The sequence below is a fragment of the Pelobates fuscus genome, chromosome 6 (assembly GCF_036172605.1).
Source record: "Pelobates fuscus isolate aPelFus1 chromosome 6, aPelFus1.pri, whole genome shotgun sequence".
In the NCBI taxonomy this organism is placed as follows: domain Eukaryota; kingdom Metazoa; phylum Chordata; class Amphibia; order Anura; family Pelobatidae; genus Pelobates; species Pelobates fuscus.
The window spans coordinates 200,805,737-200,829,968 of record NC_086322.1 but is presented as its reverse complement, the minus strand read 5'-3'; the positions used below and the strand labels follow the sequence as shown (position 1 = coordinate 200,829,968).

The 24,232-nt window shown below is 42.5% G+C and overlaps 1 protein-coding gene across 2 annotated transcripts in view; it reads left to right on the top strand.

Moving 5' to 3' along the window:
* PKD2 (polycystin 2, transient receptor potential cation channel) overlaps positions 1-23,079 on the top strand; it is a 58,742-nt gene extending 35,663 nt beyond the window's left edge. For both annotated transcript variants that reach the window (XM_063458649.1, XM_063458647.1), the window contains exons 14-15: positions 19,520-19,667; positions 21,581-23,079. In XM_063458649.1, coding sequence (XP_063314719.1) covers positions 19,520-19,667; positions 21,581-21,820 — 388 coding nt within the window. In that variant the 3' untranslated portion in view covers positions 21,821-23,079. The remainder of the gene's footprint in view (positions 1-19,519; positions 19,668-21,580) is intronic.
* The last annotated feature ends 1,153 nt before the right edge of the window (positions 23,080-24,232 follow it).

Genomic DNA, 24,232 nt, shown 5'->3' with positions numbered 1-24,232 from the left:
GCTTAGGGGGTCGTGCTTAGACCACGGAGAATGCCTGATAGGTCCTATAGGCCTCCAAACTCGGCTTTTTTACATAAATTCTAACTTAAGCCCAGGTGTATGTTATCTTGGTTGTCTAATCGCTTATGTCCATGTTGGGACTGTCACCCTACTGAAACCCTTATTTGAGATAAACTGAACAGGCGCATCTGCGCAACTATATTGTCTCTAGCGGGTCTTTGTCTGTCCCCCTATGGGGGGGGGGGGGAGAGAGAGAGAGAGAGACAGGTCGGGAGTGAGTCTGAGTGGTCAAGGGCCCCTAGTCAGGGCTTGTCCACGTCAATTGGGTGCCCGGCGGTGTGGGTAGGCACCTCGATCCATACAACTCAGGTGAGGGCGAGTAAATTCGTTGTCTAAACCCAGTATGTTACGTCCATAACCGTAGCTCGGTCTATGGGCCATACAGCGGGGGGGACTGTTGCATGGGCAAGGTAGTATAGGGCAGATGGGGAGGGTCTACAGGGGGGGGGGGGGAGAGAGGGTCGGCAGCAGCGGGGAGGAGACCAGGGGGAGGGTCCGCCCGCGACACCTCGGCCCATAGCCCAACAATTCGTGTCCACCTACACTCCCGTCTATTCGATCTCACGTCTCCGGGAACCCGCCGGTACGTGAGCCATGTATTCGATCCAGGGGGCCCAAAGCCGGGCGCACTTTTCCGCCGTCCCCTGTAGGTCAGCTGTGAGGCTCTCCATACTGTATATCTCTTCTACTGCTTCCATCCAGTTAGCTATGGTTGGGGCTGTTGTGGTTTTCCAGCGGGTGGGGATTAGGCTCTTGGCTGCGTTTAGGAAGTGTCGCGTAAGTGATCTCTTGTAGGCTCCTAGGGGCATCGTGGAGTGATGGAGTAGCATCGGCAGGGGTTGCAGTGGTATGTCGGAGTCAAGTATCTCGCGTAGTTTCTCGTGTACTTGTCGCCAGAATGCCTCGATGGGGGGGCAAGACCACCAGATGTGTAGGTCCGTGCCTTCGTTCGCTCCACATCTCCAGCATCTAGCCGATGGCAGCAACCCCATCTGGAAAAGCCTATGGGGGGTCCGATACCAGTTCGTCATGAGCTTGTAGTTAGTTTCCTGGAGCTTCGCACTGGTCGTACCTTGATGTGCGAGGACGTGTATTTTCTCCCATTCCGTTTCAGAGAGAGTTGTCCCCGTGACTTGTTCCCATTTAGATTGGTATCTCGCAGGGGGGAGTCTGGTAGCCTGTATTATCATGGAGTACAGCGTGGAGATACCTCGTGGTAGATGTCGTCCCTCCGTACAGAGGGTCTCAAAGCCCGTCTTTTTCCTGAGTAGTAGTTGCTTTCCCGGGAGGGAGCTATGGTAGTGTCGGATCTGTTGGTATCGGAAACGGGCTAGCCCCGTTGGAGGTGCTAAGGAGGTTAGTGTCTCGAAGGGTTTCAGACGTGTGTCCGCACACCAGTCGCCAAGACATGGAGCGTTCGGGTTACCCAAGCCGATGATGTCCCTGGGGGCCAAACCGCCTGCAATCTCTGGATTATAGATCACTGGAGTCAGCGGGTTAGGGTTGGTGGTGAGGTCGAGTTTGTACCGTAGAGTCGCCCAGATCTGTAGGCTAGCTCCAATGAGTGGGTGAGACCGGATATCTTTCGTCTGTGCGGGCTTCGGTAACCAGGTAATCCAGGGTAAGCGCTCCTTGGAAGCAGCTCGCTCTAGACTAACCCATTGTTTATCGGTGTCTGGCACGTGCCATTCTATCACCCTAAGGAGATGAGCTGCCTGGTAGTATGTTTGAATCGAGGGAAGTGCCACCCCTCCCTGGCGTTTTGGTCTGATCAGGTGCGCATATCGGAGTCTGGCTACTCCCGATGCCCATACGAAGCGGTTGATGGCCGTGGACATCTCGTTGAAGAAGGTTTTGGGGATTTGGATGGGGATCGTCTGAAATAAGTATAGGAGGCGCGGTAGGAGGTTCATCGTGAGGGCAAACAGGAGGGGGGGACAGGGGGCACCCCTGCCGCGTGCCATTGCTGATGGGGAAGGCAGGGGATAGTGCTCCGTTTATCCTCAGGCGGGCCTTCGGGGACGTATATAGGGCTGCTATCCATGTTCGGATGTTTGGGCCGAAACCCATAGCCCGGAGGGTTTCTTCCATGAACTGCCAGTCGACTCTGTCAAAAGCCTTCTCGGCGTCTGTGGAGAGCAGGAGGCCCCCTCGGGAGGTGGTTTTAGCGGAATGGATGATATTGAGGGCTCGGGTCGTATTATCTTTCGCCTCACGTCCTGGGATGAAACCTGTTTGGTCTGGGTGCACCAGATCCGGTGCAACCTCCCCCACACGGCGGGCCAGGATCTTTGTGAAAAGCTTAAGGTCCGCATTAAGGAGGGAAATAGGCCGATAACTGGCGCAGGACGTGGGGTCCTTACCCTCTTTCGGGACCACCGCTACTGTAGCCATCAGGGTGTCCTCCGGGAACCTCCCACCATCTAGCACCGAATTAAGGCTCGTCAGTAGTTCGGGCAGGAGCAGCTCCTCAAATGTCCGCAGGTATCCCACCGGGAAGCCGTCGGGGCCCGGGGTCTTGTTTGCTTTTGCAGCCTTAAGGGCGCCTTTGAGCTCCTCTAGGGTGATGGGGGCGTCTAGGTCCTCGGCTTGGGTCTGCGTGAGCTTCTGGGTGAGATGTTGTTCAGGTATTCTTGAATGTCGGCCCGTCTCTGTTGGATTGCCTCCGCTCCTACCCCTTTCGGTAGGTTGTACAGTTTCGCATAGAACTCCCCAAATTCTTTCATAATGGCTTCTGGCCTCCGCTCGGGGGGCGAATTAGTCTTTTGCAGGAGAGTAATGCGGGACTGTCTCCGTTTCTTGCGAAGCATGCGGGCCAACAGGCGACCACATTTGAGTTCTCATAGAAGAATCTCCGGGACTTGCGGAGTGTGTGCGTCAGGTTCCGGGACAAGAGGGCACGTAGGTTCCTCCTCGCCTCTAGCAGGGGGCGGAGATTGTCTTCAGTCGGTTCGGTTCGGCTCTGTGTACTTTTTCCAGCTGTGCTGTAAGTTTGTGTAGGTCCTTCAGTGCGAGATTTTGTTCCCGTTTGCGTCTTGTGCAGGTCTTAATAAAGTGGCCGCGGAGGACACATTTGTGAGCTTCCCATCGAACTTGTGGAGAGGTGTCCGTAGCCGGGTTCTCTAGGAAGTAGCGCCGAATGACCTCTTTCGCGTCTGTGCATACCACTGGGTCCCCAAGCACCTGTTCATTCAGTCTCCATTGTCTGTCACTAGGTTTAAACAAGGGGGAGCGCAGCGTGGCTAGAACCGGGGCATGGTCTGACCATATTGTCGTCTGGATGTCGCAGGTCAGAAGGAGGTGTAGGTATTCCTGAGCAATCAGGATATAGTCCAGGCGGCTGTGTCCGTGGTGGACCTGTGAGTAAAACGAGTAGTCTTTATCTTCAGGATGGAGAACTCTCCAGGCGTCGGCCAAGCCCGTATCTCGCAGGGCCTTCCCGACCGTCCGGATACAAAGACCGGAGTGTGAGCTGCAACCTCTAGAGGTGTCGAGACGTGGGTCTAACGGAACATTAGTGTCCCCAGCTACAATGAGTAGTCCATCTCGGAACTGGTCTAGGAGTTGGAGGGTCTTTGAGAGAAATCGGTGTTGTCCCGAGTTCGGAGCGTAGATTGTAGCCAGCGTGTATTTCTTATCGGCAATCGTACCCTTAAGAAATAAGTAGCGCCCGTTTGGGTCGACTTTCGTATCCAGGCAACAGAACGGGATGTGTCGGGCAAAAAGAATTGCCACTCCTGCTCTCTTCGCTGACTGGTGGTTTGCGAAATACCCAGTTGGGAACCTCGAGTCCCCCAGGGGGGGGGGAGCAGCACCCTTAAAGTGGGTCTCCTGGAGGAACGCTATAGAGGCCCGGGCCGTCCACAGGGACCGGAGCAGATGAGACCTCCTTTCCGGGGTGTTCAGACCCCTCACATTGTTGGTCCAGAGGCGCAGGGGGGCCGGGCCGAAACCCCCGCCCGGGCTCCCCGCCATAGCCGACAGGGGAGGGAGGGGGGATAGGTTCTGAAAGTGGGGGGGGGAGGGAGGAAGGTGGTCAGGGGAGGGGGGGTAGACGGGGAAAACTGTCGGGGGGGGGAGAAGGGGGGGGTCCGTGAGGAAGGTCAGGGAATAGCGGATTAACCGCTACCTAAGTTGGTTGGACTTGACTGTGTGGGAGGCGTCCGACAGGTCTGAGTCCCCAATCCCTTTAAGTAACTCAGTCGCCCGCGGTCCTCCCGTCCGTAACCCGCAGTCTGTCCTCGGGGTCGTACACGGAATCCGTACAGGTAGATTCAGTATACTCAGTGTAAATGTGGTACAATGTGAAGAAAAAATTAGTGTGTCGTAAACTACAACGTCCGGCCCTCGGCCGTTCTAATATGAGCAAAACTAAAACTAAGGTCTAGGTACAAATCTGGGTTCGGTTGACATTTTACAAGGTAGGGGGCCTAACTCACGGCTAACTGACCAATTCTCATCGCCCAACCCCCCGGGCTTCGAAGCACACCTTATGTAACTGACCCCATTGCTACCCCTTACTCTCATTCACATCCCCCAGCCCATGCCACCCCAGAAGCAACATCCAAGTTAGGTAGTTTAGCCAGTTCCCCCGAGTCCCATCTGGATGGTGTTTTCCGGAGACCAATCCCCCACCCAAATCCCAGGGAGGGGGCTAACGCTTGATAAATACGCTAACCCAAAGGGATCAACGGGGGAGGGGGGGGGGGAGTGAGCTTAGTTCCTGGAAAGTGTCCCAAGTCCATGGTAATGCAGATCAGCACGGGGGGGGGGGGGGGTGTACCTCAGTAGGGTGTACCTCAGTAGTAGTCCGCATCTGGGCTCCAGTAGGAAGTCACTCCTCAGATCCCGCCGGGCCTCCAAGCATCCGAGCTGGGGAGTCTCTCACTCTCCGCGTGTCCGGCGGTGGGCTGCCCGTATCTCGTCTCCGGTTGGGTGCCAGTGGCGTCTCCAGAAGCCAGTTACGGGTGCGTACGAAGGGGATGTGTAGCGCTCGTAGTGTGGGGGCCACATCGTCCGGCCATCGGATGTGCAGCCAGGGATTGCCCTGTCGAATCTGCAGGCTGAACGGGAAGCCCCAGCGATAGGGCACATTTTTCTCCCGTAGTATAGCCGTTATGGGCCGTAGTGCTCTCCTAGCGTCTAAGGTCAGGCCGGAGAGGTCCTGGAACAGCGCCACATTTGCACCCTGGAACAATATGTTGTCTGAGCCCCTGGTGGCCGCCATTAGTGTGTCCTTCAGGCTATAGGCGTGTAGGCAGCATAGCACATCCCTGGGTTTCCCATCTTGCCTCGGGGGGCCCAGGGCTCTGTGGATCCGGTCGAATTGAATTGTGTCTGGGCAGTTGCGGCCTAGGATCTGCCTGAACAAGGCCTGAACCTTCTCAGACAGCGGGGTTGAGTCCGGCTCAGGTAGGCCGCGGATGTGAATGTTCTGGCGGCGGCTCCGGTTCTCTAAGTCCTCAACCTGCCGTCTCAGTGTAAGTAAGAGGTTCCCCTGTCTTGTGGTGGCAACCTCAGCAGACCTGTGTTGGGATCGGCTCGCCTCCGCTTCTGCCTCCAGGGCCTCTACCCTTACCTCCACTGCCGTCAGCTCGGTGCGCATGGAGGCGATCTCTTCTCGCATAGCTGCTCGGAACTCTTTCAGCATCCCAGTGGAGTCCGCCTTCGTGAGCATGCTGGACGAGATCCGGGAGAGTTCTTGCCGGATCATTGTCAGCGCATCTGTCTGGTCTCCGTCTTCGGAGGGGGCTCCCGCGCTTTCTGCATCAGGGGAAGCCGACGCCATCTTTGCAGTAGGCCCGGCGGAGCGAGAGTCCGACGGTGTGGACACGAAATCGTCTAAGGTACCTCTACTGTTCCTCGGGGAACCGGTGTGAGGGGTACCCAGGAGCAGGTGCCTCTTAGTTCGAACCATTGAGGGCTCTTTTGCAGGCTTTGTTAGCTGTTAGTATAGGCCGAGGGCACGGAGCTCTGAGACTACACGTCTGCTCTCATGCACGGTCCGGCCACGCCCCCAAACTGCATCTTCTCTTAAAGGGACACTATATTCTCTTAAAGGGACACTTTCTACCAGACAGCCACTAGAGGAATTTCCAGGTAGATAGGTGACTTTTGGTTGCCTTACGCTGGACGTCTTCACGCTATGCATGGGGACATCCAGCTTCACCTGAAAAACCAAATAGAAAACCACTATGGGGTAAGTCCTAATGTGAGTATAACCATTGCCGCGCATTAGGTCTTACTGTAGGCACTGCAGTTTACCTTTTTAAGTGAAAGTGTAGTAACTTTACTCCTGCTTGCACTGAGACATTATTTTCCTGATTTTATTACAAGCCCAGGGTGTAAAACAAGTCTGAATTCATTATCTTGATCAATAAATTTGCTTATTTGTCTATTGCAGTAAAGTCACGGCATGCCCAGTGCTACTACATAATAATGGTCACGTTCCATGGCAGCACATTGACCTGATATACAGCTAGCTGACGTTTTTGGACTCTGTCTAGTATACTGGGTTGTTGTATTTCACTACAACATGAAAGAACAGTCTGACTGGGGAAGTATCTGCTGTATGAATTGGGTGTAATTGCTGTGGATAGAATTATAGAATTATACCCAGTTTGTTGATAGTTTTAGCATTGTAATTGCACTGCCATATCATATTTATATAAAGGAGAAAAAAAAAATGCAAGTTAAATGGAAATCAGAGTCATCATGAAGACCCTGAAGGGTGGAAAAATCGAAAATGCAGCAGGGGAGCTAAATTTGTGTTAAACACTCCCTAGTAGAAACAGGTCAAATAAAGGACAAGCCACAAGTTGGTTTGAACATAATTTAAAAGGGAGGCCCCAGGTATTGGTTAGATAGGAGGAATGGATCAGCATAATCCAATCTGCAGTCCATGTCACAGGCAGGGCCGGCGCGTCCATAAGGCGGCCGCCTTAGGGCGCACCGGCTCTGGGGGCGCAAGATTTCGGTGACCGGCAGGAGGGAAGCGCTCCCTCCTGCCAGGTCACCTTCTGGACCCCCGGCGGGCGGCAGCAGTTCTAATGAGAGGCGGCGAGGGAGCTCTAACCTGTCTGCTCTGCTCCCTCGCGCGCCGTGTGCTGATTCTGTGGGAGCCGGAATATGACGTCATATTCCGGCTCCCGGCATCAGCAGACAGCCCGCGAGGGAGCAGAGCAGACAGGTTAGAGCTCCCTCGCCGCCTCTCATTAGAACTGCTGCCGCTTGCTGCACTGAAGCCCCACTGGACCCCAGGGACACATCCACACCAGCTCTCCAGGTAGGGAGGCTGGGTGGATATTTATTATTAATGTGTATGTGTGAGTGTGTGTTTGTCTGAGTGTGTGTTTGTCTGAGTGTGTGTTTGTCTGAGTGTGTGTTTGTCTGAGTGTGTGTGTATGTGTTTGTGTGTGTGTGTGTCTGTGAGTGTGTGTGTGTGGCTGTGTATGTGTTTGTCTGTGAGTATGTGTCTGAGTGTGTGTGTCTGTGAGTGTGTGTGTGTTTGTCTGTGAGTGTGTGTGTGTTTGTCTGTGAGTGTGTGTGTGTGTGTGTGTGTGTCTGTGAGTGTGTGTGTGTGTCTGTGAGTGTGTGTGTGTGTTTGTCAGTGTGTGTGTGTATGTGTTTGTCTTTGTGTGTGTGTCTGTGAGTGTGTGTCTGTGAGTGTGTGTCTGTGAGTGTGTGTCTGTGAGTGTGTGTCTGTGAGTGTGTGTCTGTGAGTGTGTGTGTCTGTGAGTGTGTGTCTGTGAGTGTGTGTCTGTGAGTGTGTGTCTGTATATGTGTGTCTGTATATGTGTGTCTGTATATGTGTGTCTGTATATGTGTGTCTGTATATGTGTGTCTGTATGTGTGTGTCTGTATGTGTGTGTATGTGTGTGTGTTTGTCTGTATGTGTGTGTATGTGTGTGTGTTTGTCTGTGAGTGTTTCTGTGTGTATGTGTGTATGTGTGTGTCTGTGAATGATTGTATGAATGTGTGTGTCTGTGAATGATTGTATGAATGTGTGTGTCTGTCAATGAATGAGTGTGTGTCAGATCAGTGAGTCTGTGTCTGTCAGTGACGTCTGTGTGTTTGTCATTGAGTGTGTGTGGCTGTTAGTGAGTGTAGCGTGGCGGAGCGGAGCGCAGTACAGGAGCTTCTGTTTCCTGTACCTGGTCACTGAGAGAGCACTTCCTGTCAGTCCAGCCAGCTACAGAAAACTGAAGCTCCTGTAGAGGGTCTGCTCCGCAACGCTACAAGACAGGTAGGAGGCATACCAGGAAGGGGAGTGTGACCGCTAAGAGGGTGGGGGGTACACCAAGGGACAGAGAGGGGAGGGGAGAGAAAAAACAAGGGACAGGGAAAGGAGGGGGGAGGGGAGAGGAACACTAAGGGACGGGGAAGAGGGAGGGGCTGGTTAGGAGGAACATAGGTGAAGATGTTAATTTTAAAGGGGGGGCGGAAAAATGCATCTTCGACTATGTACCCAAAAATCCTGGCACCGGCCCTGGTCACAGGAAGGCAAACTATGCCAAAGGAAGTGAAACCAATCACTAACTACAGTGTGTATACCGCAGTGAGTACACCTTACATAGTGCCACTTCACTGGGTCCGACGCATTTCACTCATAGCTACAAGCGTTTCCTGGGATAGCATCTTTTTTTTACAATTTGTATTTTACTTTATTTTTCAAAAGATTTCAAGAGGAGAAAGAAAAAAAAAAAACAGAACAAACAAGGGGTACAGAAAGGAAAAAAAGGGATTGGGGTACAGTCAGTAGTGTTAGAACATTTTAGTCATACACTTATTATACAATATTATGCATTAGTCATATTGCCTTTAAACTATATAAATCCTGTCCACATTTATTACATATACCCTATTGGATACCAATATGTCCACTCTGAGATTCCCCTCAGGATTTGTTAACAACTACTGAAGAAGAGAGAAAAAAAAAATAAATAAATAAATAAATAAAAGAAAAAAGGAAACAAGTCTCTCCTAGACATTCATATATTTAAACTAGTCTGCCAGTAAGAACTTATATTTAGTTTGGTTGCGTAATATTAAGAAAAGGGATAAATTATGTGTCCTGTTAGTTGTATATATCTTAAATTGTGTTAAAGCTTGACCTAGGCCAATAGTGAAGACTCAATTAACCCCTCATCGGCACTCACGATATGTAATATATCTCAACTCGCTTTCATTCCAAGAGATCGGTCCACAAGGGGCTAAGCCAAAATTTTAATGGTTATTATTCAATTTCATTAATTCCTACTCAGTTATATTCTGAGTTATGTTCTGGTAATAACTAAAAGAATAGGTTTAATTTCTCACATCCTATTCTAAATATATATCCCATATGTCTGTTAAGCTTATTCGGTTATTATCTTTGTCTATAAGTTTTCCAACAGCTAGCTACTTTTAAACTTAGTTTCCCAATTTTAGTCTGGTTCCACATGGTAAGCTCATAATCTGTAGTCAGGGACATTAATGTTTTGATTTCATCTATTGTAGGTAAGATTGTAGTTTTCCAATTTCTAGCTATAAGAATTGACACTATAGATAGTAATAAAAAAATTAATTTGCGCATAGATTTAGGGATATGGTCCGGAAAGGCTTTGAGAAGAAGTGTTTTCGGTGTGTGATCTAACTTATATGATGTCACCTCTTGGATCATTGTTTCGACCTCTCTCCATAAATTGTTGACTCTTTCACATGTCCACCATATATGAAGCATAGTTCCTTTATAGGAGTGGCATCTCCAACATGTGTCTTGTACGTCAGAATAAATTGCATGAATGCGGGTAGGTACCATATACCATCTATATAGGATTTTCCGTGATATTTCAAAGTGTCCTGTGCATGAAGACATTCCCAAATGTGCCGTAAAAATATTGTTCCATTCATCTTCTGATATAATTTCTTGTATATCAGTTTGCCAATCTATCATAAATTTCGGTGTTGCTGTTTCTCTTGGGTTTGTTAGAATGTTATAACAGAGCGATAGTACTTTCCTAGGTGGAGTAAGTGCTATACACATCTCTTCAAATTTTGTAACTATCTTTCGAGTTGTTCGGTGTCCTACATATAAATTATTGTCAGACAGAAGGGCTTTAATCTGCCAATATGCAAATTTAGATTGTGGAAGAAGTGTAAATTCCGATTGGAGAGTCGAAAAAGGCTTTAACCCCTCTGTCGTGTAGAGTTTAAAGATATGTGTAATTCCTTTTCTATACCATTGTAAGTAAGGAAATGTTTCATTACAGCTATATAAACTTTTTATGGGGGTTGCCAATGACCATGGGTGCCCTGAACATAAGCTTGCTCTATTATTATCCCAAATTTTAAATAGGATTCTTGTCGGGTGTAATATGTCAGGAGTTACTTTCCGTTTTTGTAAAGGGAGCCATATTAAAGAATAAAGATCCTGGGTTCCACAGCAATGTTCTTCTATTGCCACCCATTGCGGATTATATCTCTGTGGGTTAATAGAAGCTATGTTAGTTAAAATTGCAGCGTGATAGTACATTTTCAAATTCGGAAACCCCATACCTCCGCACTTCACTTGTCTCATTATTAAACCTTTTGGGACTCGGGGATGCTTCCCTCCCCAGCTAAAACGTAGCAATATCGCTTGTAAAGACGTAATAAATGTTTGAGGAACCTTAATCTGTAAGGATCTGAATAGGTAAAGTATTTTTGGTAAGATTTGCATCTTAATTGCAGATATTTTACCTATCCATGATAATAATACATTTCCCCAAGCTTTCAATTGGTTTTCGGTATCTTTAAATAATTTTTTATAGTTAGCTGAAAATAGGTCTTTTTCTTTTTTTGTAAATCTAATTCCCAAATACAATAAGTAATCTTCCCTCCAATCATAATGATAGTCTGATTTAAGTCTATTTTCTTGAGAATTAGGGATATTAAGACACATTGCTTGCGATTTGCTTATATTGAGCTTGTAGTACGAGTTTTGACTATACAACAATAGTTCTTTCTTTAGATTTGGTAAGGAAATATGTGGTTGAGTGATTGTTAACAAAATGTCATCTGCGTAAGCGTTAAGTTTATATTCGCTCCGCCCTATTTGCACTCCCTGTATATCTTTGTTTTGCCGTATTGCTGTGAGTAAAGGTTCTAAAGCAAGAACATAAAGCATCGGCGATAAAGGACAACCCTGGCGTGTTCCATTAGTAATATTGAACGGTTTTGAACAAAATCCTGAGGTCAATACTGTCGCTGTAGGATTACTATAAAGAGCTTTAATGATTGAAAGAAAGGCAGGAGGGAATTTGTATGCGTTTAAGGTTTCACATAAAAAAGTCCAATTCAAACGGTCAAGCTTTTTCAGCATCTAAAGATAATACCACGCTTTCCTGCTTAGATGATTTTACAAAATGATAAATGTCTAATACCTTCCGTGTATTATCTGTCCCCTGTCTGCCTGACACAAATCCCACTTGGTCTGTATGAATTAAAGTAGGTAAAATAAACTTTAGTCTTTCCGCATATATTTTTGCATATATTTTAGCGTCTATATTTAATAATGAAATTGGTCTATAATTTTGACAAGCCGTAGAGGGTTTCCCTAATTTCGGGATGGTAATTATTTGTGCCGCTAAAAATTCTGTAGGGAATTTCCCTGCCTTAGTGCCTTCATTAAAAAAATGAGTCAATGGTTCGGCCAGGGATTCCTTAAACAGGGTGTAGTACAGGTCGGAAAAGCCATCAGGTCCTGGTGCTTTCCCTTTGGCCATTCTCTTTATTTGTTCAATTATTTCTTCCTTTGTAATAGGAGCTATAAGCTGTGCCGTTTGCGAATCTTTTAGGGTAGATAGATTTAATTTATCCAAATATTGACCTATTCCTCTAGAAGTTGGTTTTGCTAGATTTTTTTGGTCTTTTAGGTTATACAATAGCGCATAAAAAGCTGCAAATTCCTCACAAATCAATTTTGGTTGAATAATTTTTTGTCCTGTCTTAGCGAGTATAAATGGAATTCTAGATTGAGTTTGTTTATCGCGGAGTTTCTGTGCAAGTACTCTGGTAGCTTTATTACCCATAGAGTATGATGTCGCCTTAAGTTTTTTCAAAGCAATGTTGGTTTGTCGTTGGTGAATTTCATCAATATCGTTTTGTATTTGTTGTATACTGTCTTGCAAAAACACAGATGGTCTTGCCTGATTCTGTTTATGGAGATCCTGAAGTTTTTTAAGAAGGTTCAGCCTAGTTGTTTGGTTAGACTTTTTAAGGTATGAAGCTCTGCTGATAAATAGACCTCGTATTACTGGTTTATGTGCCAGCCATAATGTTGTGGGGTTTATATCTCCAGAGTTGTTTGTATCAAAATATTGGCATATTTCTTGTTGAATTTTATCCAAGAATATAGGGTCGTTTAATAACTGGTCATTTAGTCTCCATGGGCTTCTATTTGTGTAGTTGTATTGATCCATTAAGCTAAGTATAACTGGATTGTGATCTGATTCTGTCGATACTCCAATCTCACAGGACTCAACTTGTGTTAAATGTGAGCTGTGCATATAAAAACCATCTATACGTGAATAGGTATTATGGACTAAGGAGTAATGTGTGTATTCTCTAGCATTAGGGTGAAACGTTCTCCAGATATCATAAAGTCCATAGCCTGTTAAAGTTTTATTAAGAGTATTACATTCCTTATGTAAGGATGATTTTCTTTTCCTTGAGTGGTTTGCTGTTGAATCCATGTTAGGGTCTAAAACATGATTAAAGTCTCCCATGGTAATCATAGTGCCAGTTTGGAATTCAGCTATTTTATTCATGAGTGAGTGCATAAATTTGTTTTGGTTCACATTAGGAAAATATGCATTCACTATAGTATATGTGGTATTATTTATTGTACAAACTACAATAAGAAATCGACCTTCTGGATCTATATATGTGGCTATCTGTTCAAAGGTTAATCGATAACTGAATAAGATTGATACCCCTTTAGTTTTCTTAGGGGATGTTGCATGGTATTGAAATGGAAACTTCTTCAAATTTAATATTGGTTTAGAATTGTGTTTAAAGTGAGTCTCTTGTAGACAAATTATGTCTGCTTGTGATTTCCGAATTTCTTTAAGGATCATAAATCTTTTGTGAGGTACGTTAAGTCCTCTGACATTGTGAGAATAGATTTCCATTTTTCCCTTTTTCCTTCCTTCCCTTCTTTTCCCTTTCCTTTACTCCTAAACCCATAGGTTATAATGAGGGCCTATAGGATAAAAAGTCTGGAGAGAAGAGAGAAGAGAGAGAGGAAAAAAAAAAAAAAAGGGGGAAAAAGATAAAGGAAAACAAGAAAGGGAGGAAGAAAAGCCAAAAGCACAAAAATAGATAAGGGGAGGGAGACAATTCAGATGTTGGTCTGTACAATGCTGTCTCGGGCCACACAGCACACTATACAGTGCAACCTGAATGTGACTTATGAATGAACTAAGTCTAAACAATAAGGTAGTATTAAATAAGTGTCAGAGTGTACAAATGACACTTCTTGGGTGGGGGGTAATGTGAACGGTAAGAGCTATAATGGCAGCTACGCTGAGCCCTTCTATGCTTAGCTGTCCCGAAATTTAGATTATATATCTCCGTAAGTAGTATTTATAGATCTTTATAAATAAGAGCAGACTCTTAAATAGTAAAGTATCGGGGAAAAAATAAATAAATAAATAATTAAATAAAAAAAATTAAAAAAAAGGAAATAAAATGAAAAAGATATAAATAAAAATATAAATACAAAAAAATTAAAATTAAAAATATACATTCTAGAGTTGCTCCCAAACAAGTGTGTCGATACTCACTGACAGATACTACGTTACTATATATAAGACTGGCCACTGGATAGTATAATACGGAAATAACTTCTACCTTATCGCTAATTCTTAATGATAGGCCTTAAGCTTACGAAATCCTTGCCTTAGGCTTATATTTCGTTTTTAAAATCTATCCGCTTCCTCTATTCTTTAACTTAAAAATGTAAGCCTATGCCTCTTTATTTAAGATATTAACGTGTTAACTGGTAGATTAGTATTGATCAACATTAGTAGAATAAGGTCGCCATAGCTTCCTATTTTTCCATCGACCTTTATCAGTGCAACAACATATTTAGGTAGCACCTCGGCTTACTACCCTATTAGATTCCTCTAGTGTCCTGTATTAACATATGTCAGAACCGCATTATTTTATCTTTATAAATTCTAGTAACTATTAATAGGTACACAGATATATTAAATCTGTATTAAATTATTAGCTTATCAATGTTTAATCTCAGCCCATATTCTTACCAAATTCTTATATTATAATAAAGTTTGGCTTATAAATTTATGCACCTTAGTAAAGCAGTATTTTTAGATTATATAATGCTCTCTAATACGGTGTAGCGTGTTTCAGGTTATATTATGTTATAATTACTAATATCGGTCTCATATAGGTAGAGAAAATAAACCGAGTTATATATATATTTTTTTAAGTATAGCATCAATAATGTTTAAATCGGGGAGAAAAAAAAAAAATAATAAAAAAAAAAAAATAATAATAATAATAAATCCTTCACTGGTATATCTACTTAGTATATATAAATTAATCTATTTTATTATCTTTCATTATATTAGCATGTTAATTCATAGGGTTAGTGTTAATCCACATGTTCAATCTATTATATTGTCTATTAACAATTTTAGTATACCAGCATGAATTAAATAATATATAAGAAAAATAATAAAAAATAACCGTAATAATAACATATAATTAAATCATCTTAGGCTGTATTCCTAACTAGGTAGATAATTACTGTTTACTAATATCCTTTGTTATCCCTTACTGCCGCATCTCATTACACATTATTATTATTATTTGTACTGTTATTGTTTTGTAATATAAGTTTGCATGTCTACACTTTAAAACAATTAATAGTTAATAATTAATACTATGAGTTGTCTAATATAATCAACACAGTTAAATCCATTAAACCTATAAATAACTTCTTAAAGATCATTATATTAGCATATTAATTCATAGGGTTAATGTTAATCCACATGTTCAATCTATTATATTGTCTATTATCAATTTTAGTATACCAGCATAAGTTAAATAATATATAAGAAAAATAAAAAATATCCGTAATGACAACATATAGTTAAATCAATAAATAACTTCTTAAAGATCATTATATTAGCATGTTAATTCATAGGGTCAATGTTAATCCACATGTTCAATCTATTATATTGTCTATTATCAATTTTAGTATACCAGCATAAATTAAATAATAAAAATAAAAAAATATCCGAAATGACAACATATAATTAAATCCATAAATAACTTCTTAAAGATCGTTATATTAGCATGTTAATTCATAGGGTTAGTGTTAATCCGCATGTTCAATCTATTATATTGTCTATTATCAATTTAGTATACCAGCATGAATTAAATAATATATAAGAAAAAAAAAAAAAAATTATCCGTAATAATATCATATAATTAAATCAATAAATAACTTCTTAAAGATCATTATATTAGCATGTTAATTCATAGGGTTAGTGTTAATCCACATGTTCAATCTATTATATTGTCTATTATCAATTTTAGTATACCAGCCATAATTAAATAATATATAAAAAATAAAAAATAACCGTAATAATAACATATAATTAAATCATCTTAGGCTGTATTTCTAACTAGGTAGATAATTAATGTTAACTAATATCCTTTGTTATCCCTTACTGCCGCATCTCATTACACATTATTATTATTATTTTTACTGTTATTCGCGTTTTGTTATGTAAGTTTGCATGTCTACACTTTAAAACAATTAATAGTTAATAATTAATACTATAATGAGTATAATGAGTTATCCAATATAATCAACACAGTTAACTCCATTAAGCCAATAATAACTTCTTAAATGTCACCAACCTATCCGTGTCATTATATTATATTATATTATTGACACTGACATTGTATCATTAATAATAAAGAGAAAAAAAATTAAGTAAGTAACTTGCGGTCTTATAGTTCACTTTTCAGGTATTTCCAGGTATTCCCAGGTGGCTCCTTAGTCCTGGATGGCTTGCCCCCAAAAAAGTGGGAAGAAGAAAAAAAAAAGGTTAATTTCGAGTCTGAATATAGCTTTGAGCCCAGGTTCTTTATGATTCTTATGGTTCTTTTTAGTTCTTTTTAGGTCTGAGTACCCGGCTTTCTTCTCTTAAATTTCTACTAGGATCTTTATCTTTATCTTTATCTTGCTCTTGCTCTTGGAGCTCATGTAGTAGATGGATCTTCCATTTCTGTAGCAGTTCCTCGCCTTCTGCCGGTGAAGTCAGTGTTATATTCCCCTCTTCTTTAAAAATAATAAGCTTGACTGGATACCCCCAACGGTAAGGTATGTTGTTACGTCTTAGGGATTCTGTGATATCCTTGTAAGTCCGTCTGCGTCTCATGGTCTCTGCTGATAGATCTGAGAACAAAGATATTCCTCTAAATCTTTCCGGCATATCTTTTTTACTTCTGTGCGCTCTTAAGATCTGCTCTTTAATATTAAAAAAGTGAATCCTTATGAGGACATCTCTCGGTGTAGTGGAGGATAAATGTTGTGGTTTTGGTACTCTATGGACCCGATCTAGTAACAGCTTTTCGATTGAGATATCTGGTAATAGAGTTTGAAAGAACTCTGTAATATAAGCTGTTAGACTTTGTGCGCTTACTTCTTCCAGAATTCCTCTTAGCCGAACATTATTCCGCCGTGACCTATCTTCCAAGCTCATAATTTTAAGCTCTTGGGAGGCTATTTTTCCTTCTAGCCGCACAAAACGGTCTTCAGTCTCAATACATGCATCCCGTAAGTCTGTCTCCACATTGTGTGTTCTGGCAACTAACTCTGCCAGATCTTTCTTAACTTCAGCAATGGCGTCTGTGAACGTAGACTGCATTCTGATAACTGCACTGTCAAGCATAATTTGTAATACCCGCTGTGTGAGTGGAGCCTCCAGAGCTTCATTCGGTTGCTCCATTAGTTGCTCTGTATCTGAGAGCTCAGCGTGGTCTAGGGGCATATACTCAGCTTGCTTTGTGGGTTTAGCCGCAAAAAAAGCTGCCTTATCTCTAATCTCAGCTGGTTTCTTGCCTCGCTGAGTCGACATAGTAAACCGGGCAGACTAAGTGAGTGAGTGAGTCGAGAAAAACTTGATAGACCAACTGGGGATTGACTGGGGATTGAAGATTGATAGATACCAATGATCGGGTAGACTGAGTAAACTGATAAATCAGTAAGTCAGGGTCTCCTACGGACTTTTTACGGCAGATCTGCGCGGTTACAGGACATAAATTTTCCCGGTCGTCGTGTGAGCCCGAGCCGCCCGAGCTCGCTTAGCTAGCCGCCACTCCGCTCAACATCCGGCCACGCCCCCGGCAATAGCATCTTTAAGATGAAGTATTGCATGAGTGTTAACACATATACATCACACACAATGATTCATTATCTTAGAAATGTTTCTATGTTTTCTCATACTTGTATGTATCTTCTCTTGGTGCTTGAGGCACACAGTTATTTGAAGGTCTGTATAGTAAGTTCACCCATGTAACGTTGCTCTGATAATGCAGGACACAACTAATAATTTATTTATTTTATTTTCCCCATAGTTTGTGATCTCTTCATTAGAAGACATTTAGTCAGTTTAGTTAACACAAAGAAACAAGCAGTAATTTGTATCTTTCCCTTTAGAAAATTCACGATTCAGTCATCTATCATGTTTTCCCAGCCACAGAGCGTAATCATTAACAGTTTTGTTAATGTTTTATAAAGGTCGCACTAGCATTTTCTTCATTCTAATGTTCTCAGGACATACAGTATTGGAGAGCAAGCAAAGTGTTGCAGTAATGTTTAGTTTATTGACCAGAGGCAAAGAAAAGGATAACAAAATGTTAGCACGGTCAGCTAATCAATAGTGTACAATGGAATGTGAGATTCTCTACAGACACTGGTACAGTTTCCCACCAGGTGATCGTGTTTGGCATTAAGGAGGGGATATTTACCACTCCAAGCTATGTCCCAAGAAATAATGTCCCTTGCTTCACCAGCCCTTTGTATTTCTAATGCTCTGAAGGCAAGTTCATCTCCATTGCATCCTTATTTGTGGTTTTCTATACCATTTCATTGATTCATTGGACTTTTGGAATATTTCACAGGTGCCCATTATGTAAATTCATTGTACCATAAATATTTAATCACAGAGGGGTGCACTATCTTGTGTCACAGTCCCCCTTTTAACCTCTTAAGGACCAAACTTCTGGAATAAAAGGGAATCATGACATGTCACACATGTCATGTGTCCTTAAAGGGTTAACTGTGGCAGTTCTCTCGAAATAATCAAACCTGAAAGTAGTCCCCTTTCTGTGCCAGTTTGCTGCTCTCTTTACCACCATTCACACATGTGGCTCTATGTGTTAGGAGCTGGCAGGTGGTGTGAGATCATTTCAAGCCTAAGGCACACCTTTGCAATAATCATGCTGTCTAATCAGCTTCTTGATATGCCACACCTGTGAGGTGGATTTATTATCTTGGCAAAGGAGAAGTGCTCGCTAACAGATTTGTGATCAATATTTGAGAGAAATATGCCTTTTGTGTACATAGAAAAAGTCTTAGATCTTTGAGTTCAGCTTATGAAAAATGGGGGCAAAACCAAAAGTGCTGTGTTTATAATTTTCAGTGTAGATTGGTAATAGTAGGAGATTCTGTACGCACCGCAAACATACATACAGCACCCTGTTTTTTTTGCTCTCCGTAAGTATAAAGGGTAATCCTGATGTGTATCCCTTGCTCATGATGCCTAGAGGGGTATCGGCTATACCTCACCAACTCGGCTGAAACAAACATCTTGGTTTGCTGTATCTATTGTGCAGAGAGAGCTGGCCTGCATTTTTGATCTGGACCAACCGTTTGGGTGGAATCCATTTGATATGCAAATGTACTAGGTTCCCTTTGTAATGGCACAAGATGAACTAAAAACTAGCTTGAGATCGGAGTGGATCAAGCGACTTGAGCTGTTGTCTGTTATTTTCCAGCACACACATAAACAGAGGGCGAAACCCTAAACTCCAAATGTTTGCAGACTAAATCCGAATGCACTAAATGGAAAAAATAGCCAGTTCTGGCTATGGTTAGTTGGAGTATTATTTTCAAACTCACCTAGTTTGGCCTCATTTTTTTTTCAGATTTAATCTGGCAAAAAATTCTAAATTTAGTGAATAACCCTGTAAATGTCCAGGTGTAAGCAGAGAAACCTAGTTTGAAATGTTTTGTCATAATTGACATGTAGATTTGGCTGCCACTTTAGTCGGACAAAGGGATTTAAAAAAAAAAAAATGCACACTCATGTAGGACACTGTAGTTTACTTGTGTGTTTTGTATGAAATGATTATTTACAGAAAATAATAATAATATTTTTATTTTTTTCCCCCACAGTCTGGTGAGAAGAGTGGACCGCATGGAGCATTCCATAGGAAGCATTGTGTCAAAAATAGATGCAGTAATTGTCAAACTAGAAGCCATGGAAAGGGCCAAGGTGAAGAGGAGGGAGGTCCTGGGAAGGCTTCTAGATGGAGTGACTGAGGTACTGTTTATCAACTATTCCGTTAATGTTGTATTCCTAACGCTATAATGTTCTCCTCACAAGTTAAGTGCAGGCCCACCTAATTAAATGAAAAGTCAGTGTACAAGTTAGTGTAAAAGTTTTGACTTGATCTTTGCTCAGTGCTGCTGCCCTCAGCTCCTCCTTCCTGGAGGTGCCGATTAATGGCTTCCAGCCCAATCAAATGTTTCTTATAGTAAAGCATTGGGTTCAAGATGCATGTGCACAGAGAGCACCACACTTGTCCAATCAAATGCTTCTGATAGAGAACCACTGAATCCAAATCTTCAGTATGATCGTTTAACTACCCGAATGTCACAGAACAAGTTAGACTTGGTTCTCCGGAAGACAGCCAAAGGAAAGTAAACTAAGAAAAGGTGTTCTCGGCAGACGGTCCTGTTTTGACCAGTTTTAGAACACTTCCTACTCTGTTTCGTATCTTTGGCTTTCGTAGGTTGTCCCTACCGGATACTTTAAATATCTCCAATCTGTGGTCTAGTGTCGGGGTTAGCAGCCCACTGCATGCAAGGTGTTTTTGCACCGCACACAAGGCTGCCAAACCCAAACAGGCTTTGGAGATGTGAGAATCTTCAGATATTTGCCAATGCCAAGCAAAAATGATTAGTATTAGCAGTGATTACAGCAGGTGAAGAGAGGCAGTTCTAAATTCACTAATTGCAGATCAATTCCTCCCAGCACTTGTGAAGGAAAGTGGCTCCCACAGCTCCAGCCCCTAACTTGTACCCAGGGCCGTCGTTAGCGCGGGGCAAACGGGGCAGCTGCCCCGGGCCCAGAGCAGCTGCCCCGTGGGCCCTGCGATTTGAGCAGCCCCCATGTACCGGCGGTGCGGCTGCACAGAGCCGCACCGGCCCGCCAACTAAGGATCCCCCCTGGGTGGCCCATGCACTAAGGGCCACCCGGTAAGCATGTGTGAGCAGGGGCCCGGTCGGGCGCTGTGACACTTAAACAGGGCCCAAGAAAATGCTTTGCCCAGGGTCCTATTCATATTATACACGGCCCTGCCTGGTCCCCACTGGACTGCAGGGAAACAACCTACTTTGCCAAACAAACACACACAGCCGCAGAAGAAGCAACCCCACACACATATACCACAAACAACCCATACAGAAACATACACACAGTCCCAACAAACAAGCCCAACACTGTTGACAACCCACATACATGCACACAACCCCACAAGCAGCCCTCATTCACACACAGTGTGACAGCCTACATCACATACACGCATAATGCACATACACCATAAAACATAACCGACATACGCACAAATGTAACCCTACAAATCAGTTGCAGTACCCATACTAAACACAAGCAAAACTTGACTCCTAATTTAAAAGAAAAATAGGACCGGCATGCCAAGGGACTTCAAAATCTTGTTTTGGCACAGTGCTGCTAAAAAGTTGCCTACCCTGCTATAGTGAGATTTCAACCTCCCTATATTGCAGTTTAGTCTACTTTTATTCCTTTGTGTATTAATGACTGTGGGTACCAGAATAGAAACTATGCCTTAGCTAGTTTAATTGTGCCAAGACAAAAAAGTATAGTGGTCCTCCCTCTTGATTACAAATGATCGTGTATGTGGAAGATAAAGGTGCATTTGTTATAATAAAATACATTATAACTTCACTTATCTGTAAACTTTGCTCATAATAATGATAATGATTTCAGTGTTTTAGGGGAAGAGCTAAAAGTGAGCAAATCTGGTAGTTAAAGGATCAAGCGGAGTCTATTTTTAGACAAGGCAAATAAATATATATATATATATATAATTTTTTTTTATTAATCTCTTTTCCTGCTGCATCCATACCATTCTGCAATTATAAAGGCTACTGTTCCTTTAGATTCTCTGATTTATGTTCACCTTTACCATTCAGGATGAAAGACTGGGCCGAGACAATGAGATCCACAGAGAGCAAATGGAGCGACTGGTCAGGGAGGAGCTGGAGCGCTGGGAATCAGACGATGCTGCTTCCCAAATGAGCCACCGTCTTGGCACACCTAGTGGGAACAATGGTCCGTCTCGTTCCAGGAACTCACGGCCCCCTTCTTCACAGTCCACAGAGGGGGCTGATGGGGGAGGGGCAGCTGCCGGTGTTGGGAATAGCCAACTGTAATTATTATTAGAAATTTTAGCAGTTTAAAATGATACAACCCAATACAGTGTAACACGTGATTGCAGACACTGTCATAGTGCCTTACAGCAGCTCTGACCACCGACCAGCATTAGTGCACCTCCCAGTCATGCGGCAGTTGTGGCTATGGATGGGTCACGGTCTTCTTGCTTAATACGTTGGAACAAGGTAATCTGCATCCAGCTCCAAACCAAGTGCACTTGTTAAATGTTTGAGTAAAGAAAAAAATAATCATGAGTTCTTTAAACAGAGCTTGTAAAGTTTAGCTGACCCCAAGACATTATTTATTTCATATTCATGAATAGGGCTAAGGCTATTAAAATACCATAGGTAGAAAAGTAACACGTATAATATGGCAAAACGGTTACTTTTTTTTTTTTTTTAAACTCTAAATCCAAAGAGTAAGTAAATAGTTTACAAACCGTGAAGTGGAGTACTATATACCCTTGGTGGTAATATTTGTATTACACTATAAACGTATCTTTTAATATGTAATCTTTGTACTTCAGTGCAATGAAACATGCAAAATAAAAACCTTAAACAAAGATCAAAGACAAATCTATAAAACGTAAGTGCATTGTAACCACTCACATGAAGCAGGGCTAATAAGCTAGCTCTCACTTTAGCGGCTTGATATCTCCCCTCAGTGTTGAGTACAACGTTCAATAGCAGTATTCAATATGAAAAAAAACAATATTCCCATAGCATTATACCATTCACTGTATAAGCGGTAAATTAGTACTCGCATGATGTGGAGCCTTAACATATGGCTCTATTCATTAGCATTGTGTGCATTAGTCTACACAGACTATCAGCATACAAATAGGCTCCAGGTATAATCCACTGATATTTATACTAAACAAATCAAATAGATTGCAGAGACGAAACAAGGTTTCTTCAGTCTGCCTAACCACAACACTAACACAGTCATATACCCATGAGACGTCTTTATGTTCACATGATGTAAAGACATTGTTTGAAACGCTTTTGGAACTCTGATACATAAGGGTGGGCGGATTTTGAGTTTCTTTGGTTGACTGAAAAACCTGGTTTGTAAGGTGAAATGCATCTTTGCAATTAATTTGATGTCATTGGAATAAAGCTCACTTTATTTTACCAAAGTCCCATCTTTCCATTGGAAGAATCACTTGTATTTCCACAGTCTGTGTGGACTAACCCACACACTGCTAATGAACAGAGCCGTGTGTTAAGGCTCCACCTCACATGAGTATTGAATTACCTCTTAACCCCTTAAGGACCAAACTTCTGGAATAAAAGGGAATCATGACATGTCATGTGTCCTTAAGGGGTTAAACAGTGAATGGTATAACACTGGAAGAATTTTTATTAAGATATCCTATATATCGAAGACTGCTTTTGAGCCTTGTACTTAAAGCATAGGCAAGTGGCCACTGTACCAGGCCCATAAGCTGCTGAAGTGAGAGCTAGCTTATTAGCTCTACTTTATGTGAGTGGTTACAATGCCTTTTTATTATTTATTTTATACTAAACTATGGTCTTTGTTTACGTTATTTTTTATTTGATTGGATTTGAAGTACAGTGGGCCATATTACAAGGCAAGTATATGCCATGACAATGTACTACTGAGGTTATTAAGTGCTCTACTTCACTGTTTTATATAGTGTGATTATTTGGAGGGGTGCTCCATGAAGTGTGATAGCAGCTACATTTTTAAATACACTTAATCACTATTTATATAGTATAAAACACTTATAGGACTATTTATATTTGGGTGTAGTTTCTGCATAATTGGTTTGTTTTTTTAGCAAAAAAAATCATTTGCATACAGATGAACACAATTTGTACACACAAAATATCAAGACAAGAGCACCTTTATTGGAAATAACCTAGACATAGTTAACCTTTTTGTCCTGCCTTTACTTGTGGTCAGCTGATGTGTGGTCCTGACACAAAAGCTAGTTTGGGCCAGTGATTGTTAAAGCACAAATATATTAAGTGCCTACCATACTATATTGCTGAAGATGCAGCCCTGTTTTTGGTAAGGAAGATGTAACATCTGATGGCAAGGGAGCACAATCAGACCATGCCACTACACCTACTAGCTGAGCTTCATGGGAACTTTTTCAGATATCTAAAGTACCAAGGTTAAACACACACAGATGTGCTTAATTAATTTGCTGACCAGAAAATCTTTTACAAGTGCCTCTAGCCAATCTTGCTGAAAGCTATGGACCTTTAAATCAGGCATTCTATAGAACAATCTATCACCAGCTCATCAAGCAGATCCTTGCAACATTGATATTGCACACTTTACACAATGAAATCATCATGTCTGTAGAAATGCATGTAAATTAATCTGTAACGTGTCGTTACGGTATTTAATTTGTCTTTATTATAAACAAACTTCATTTT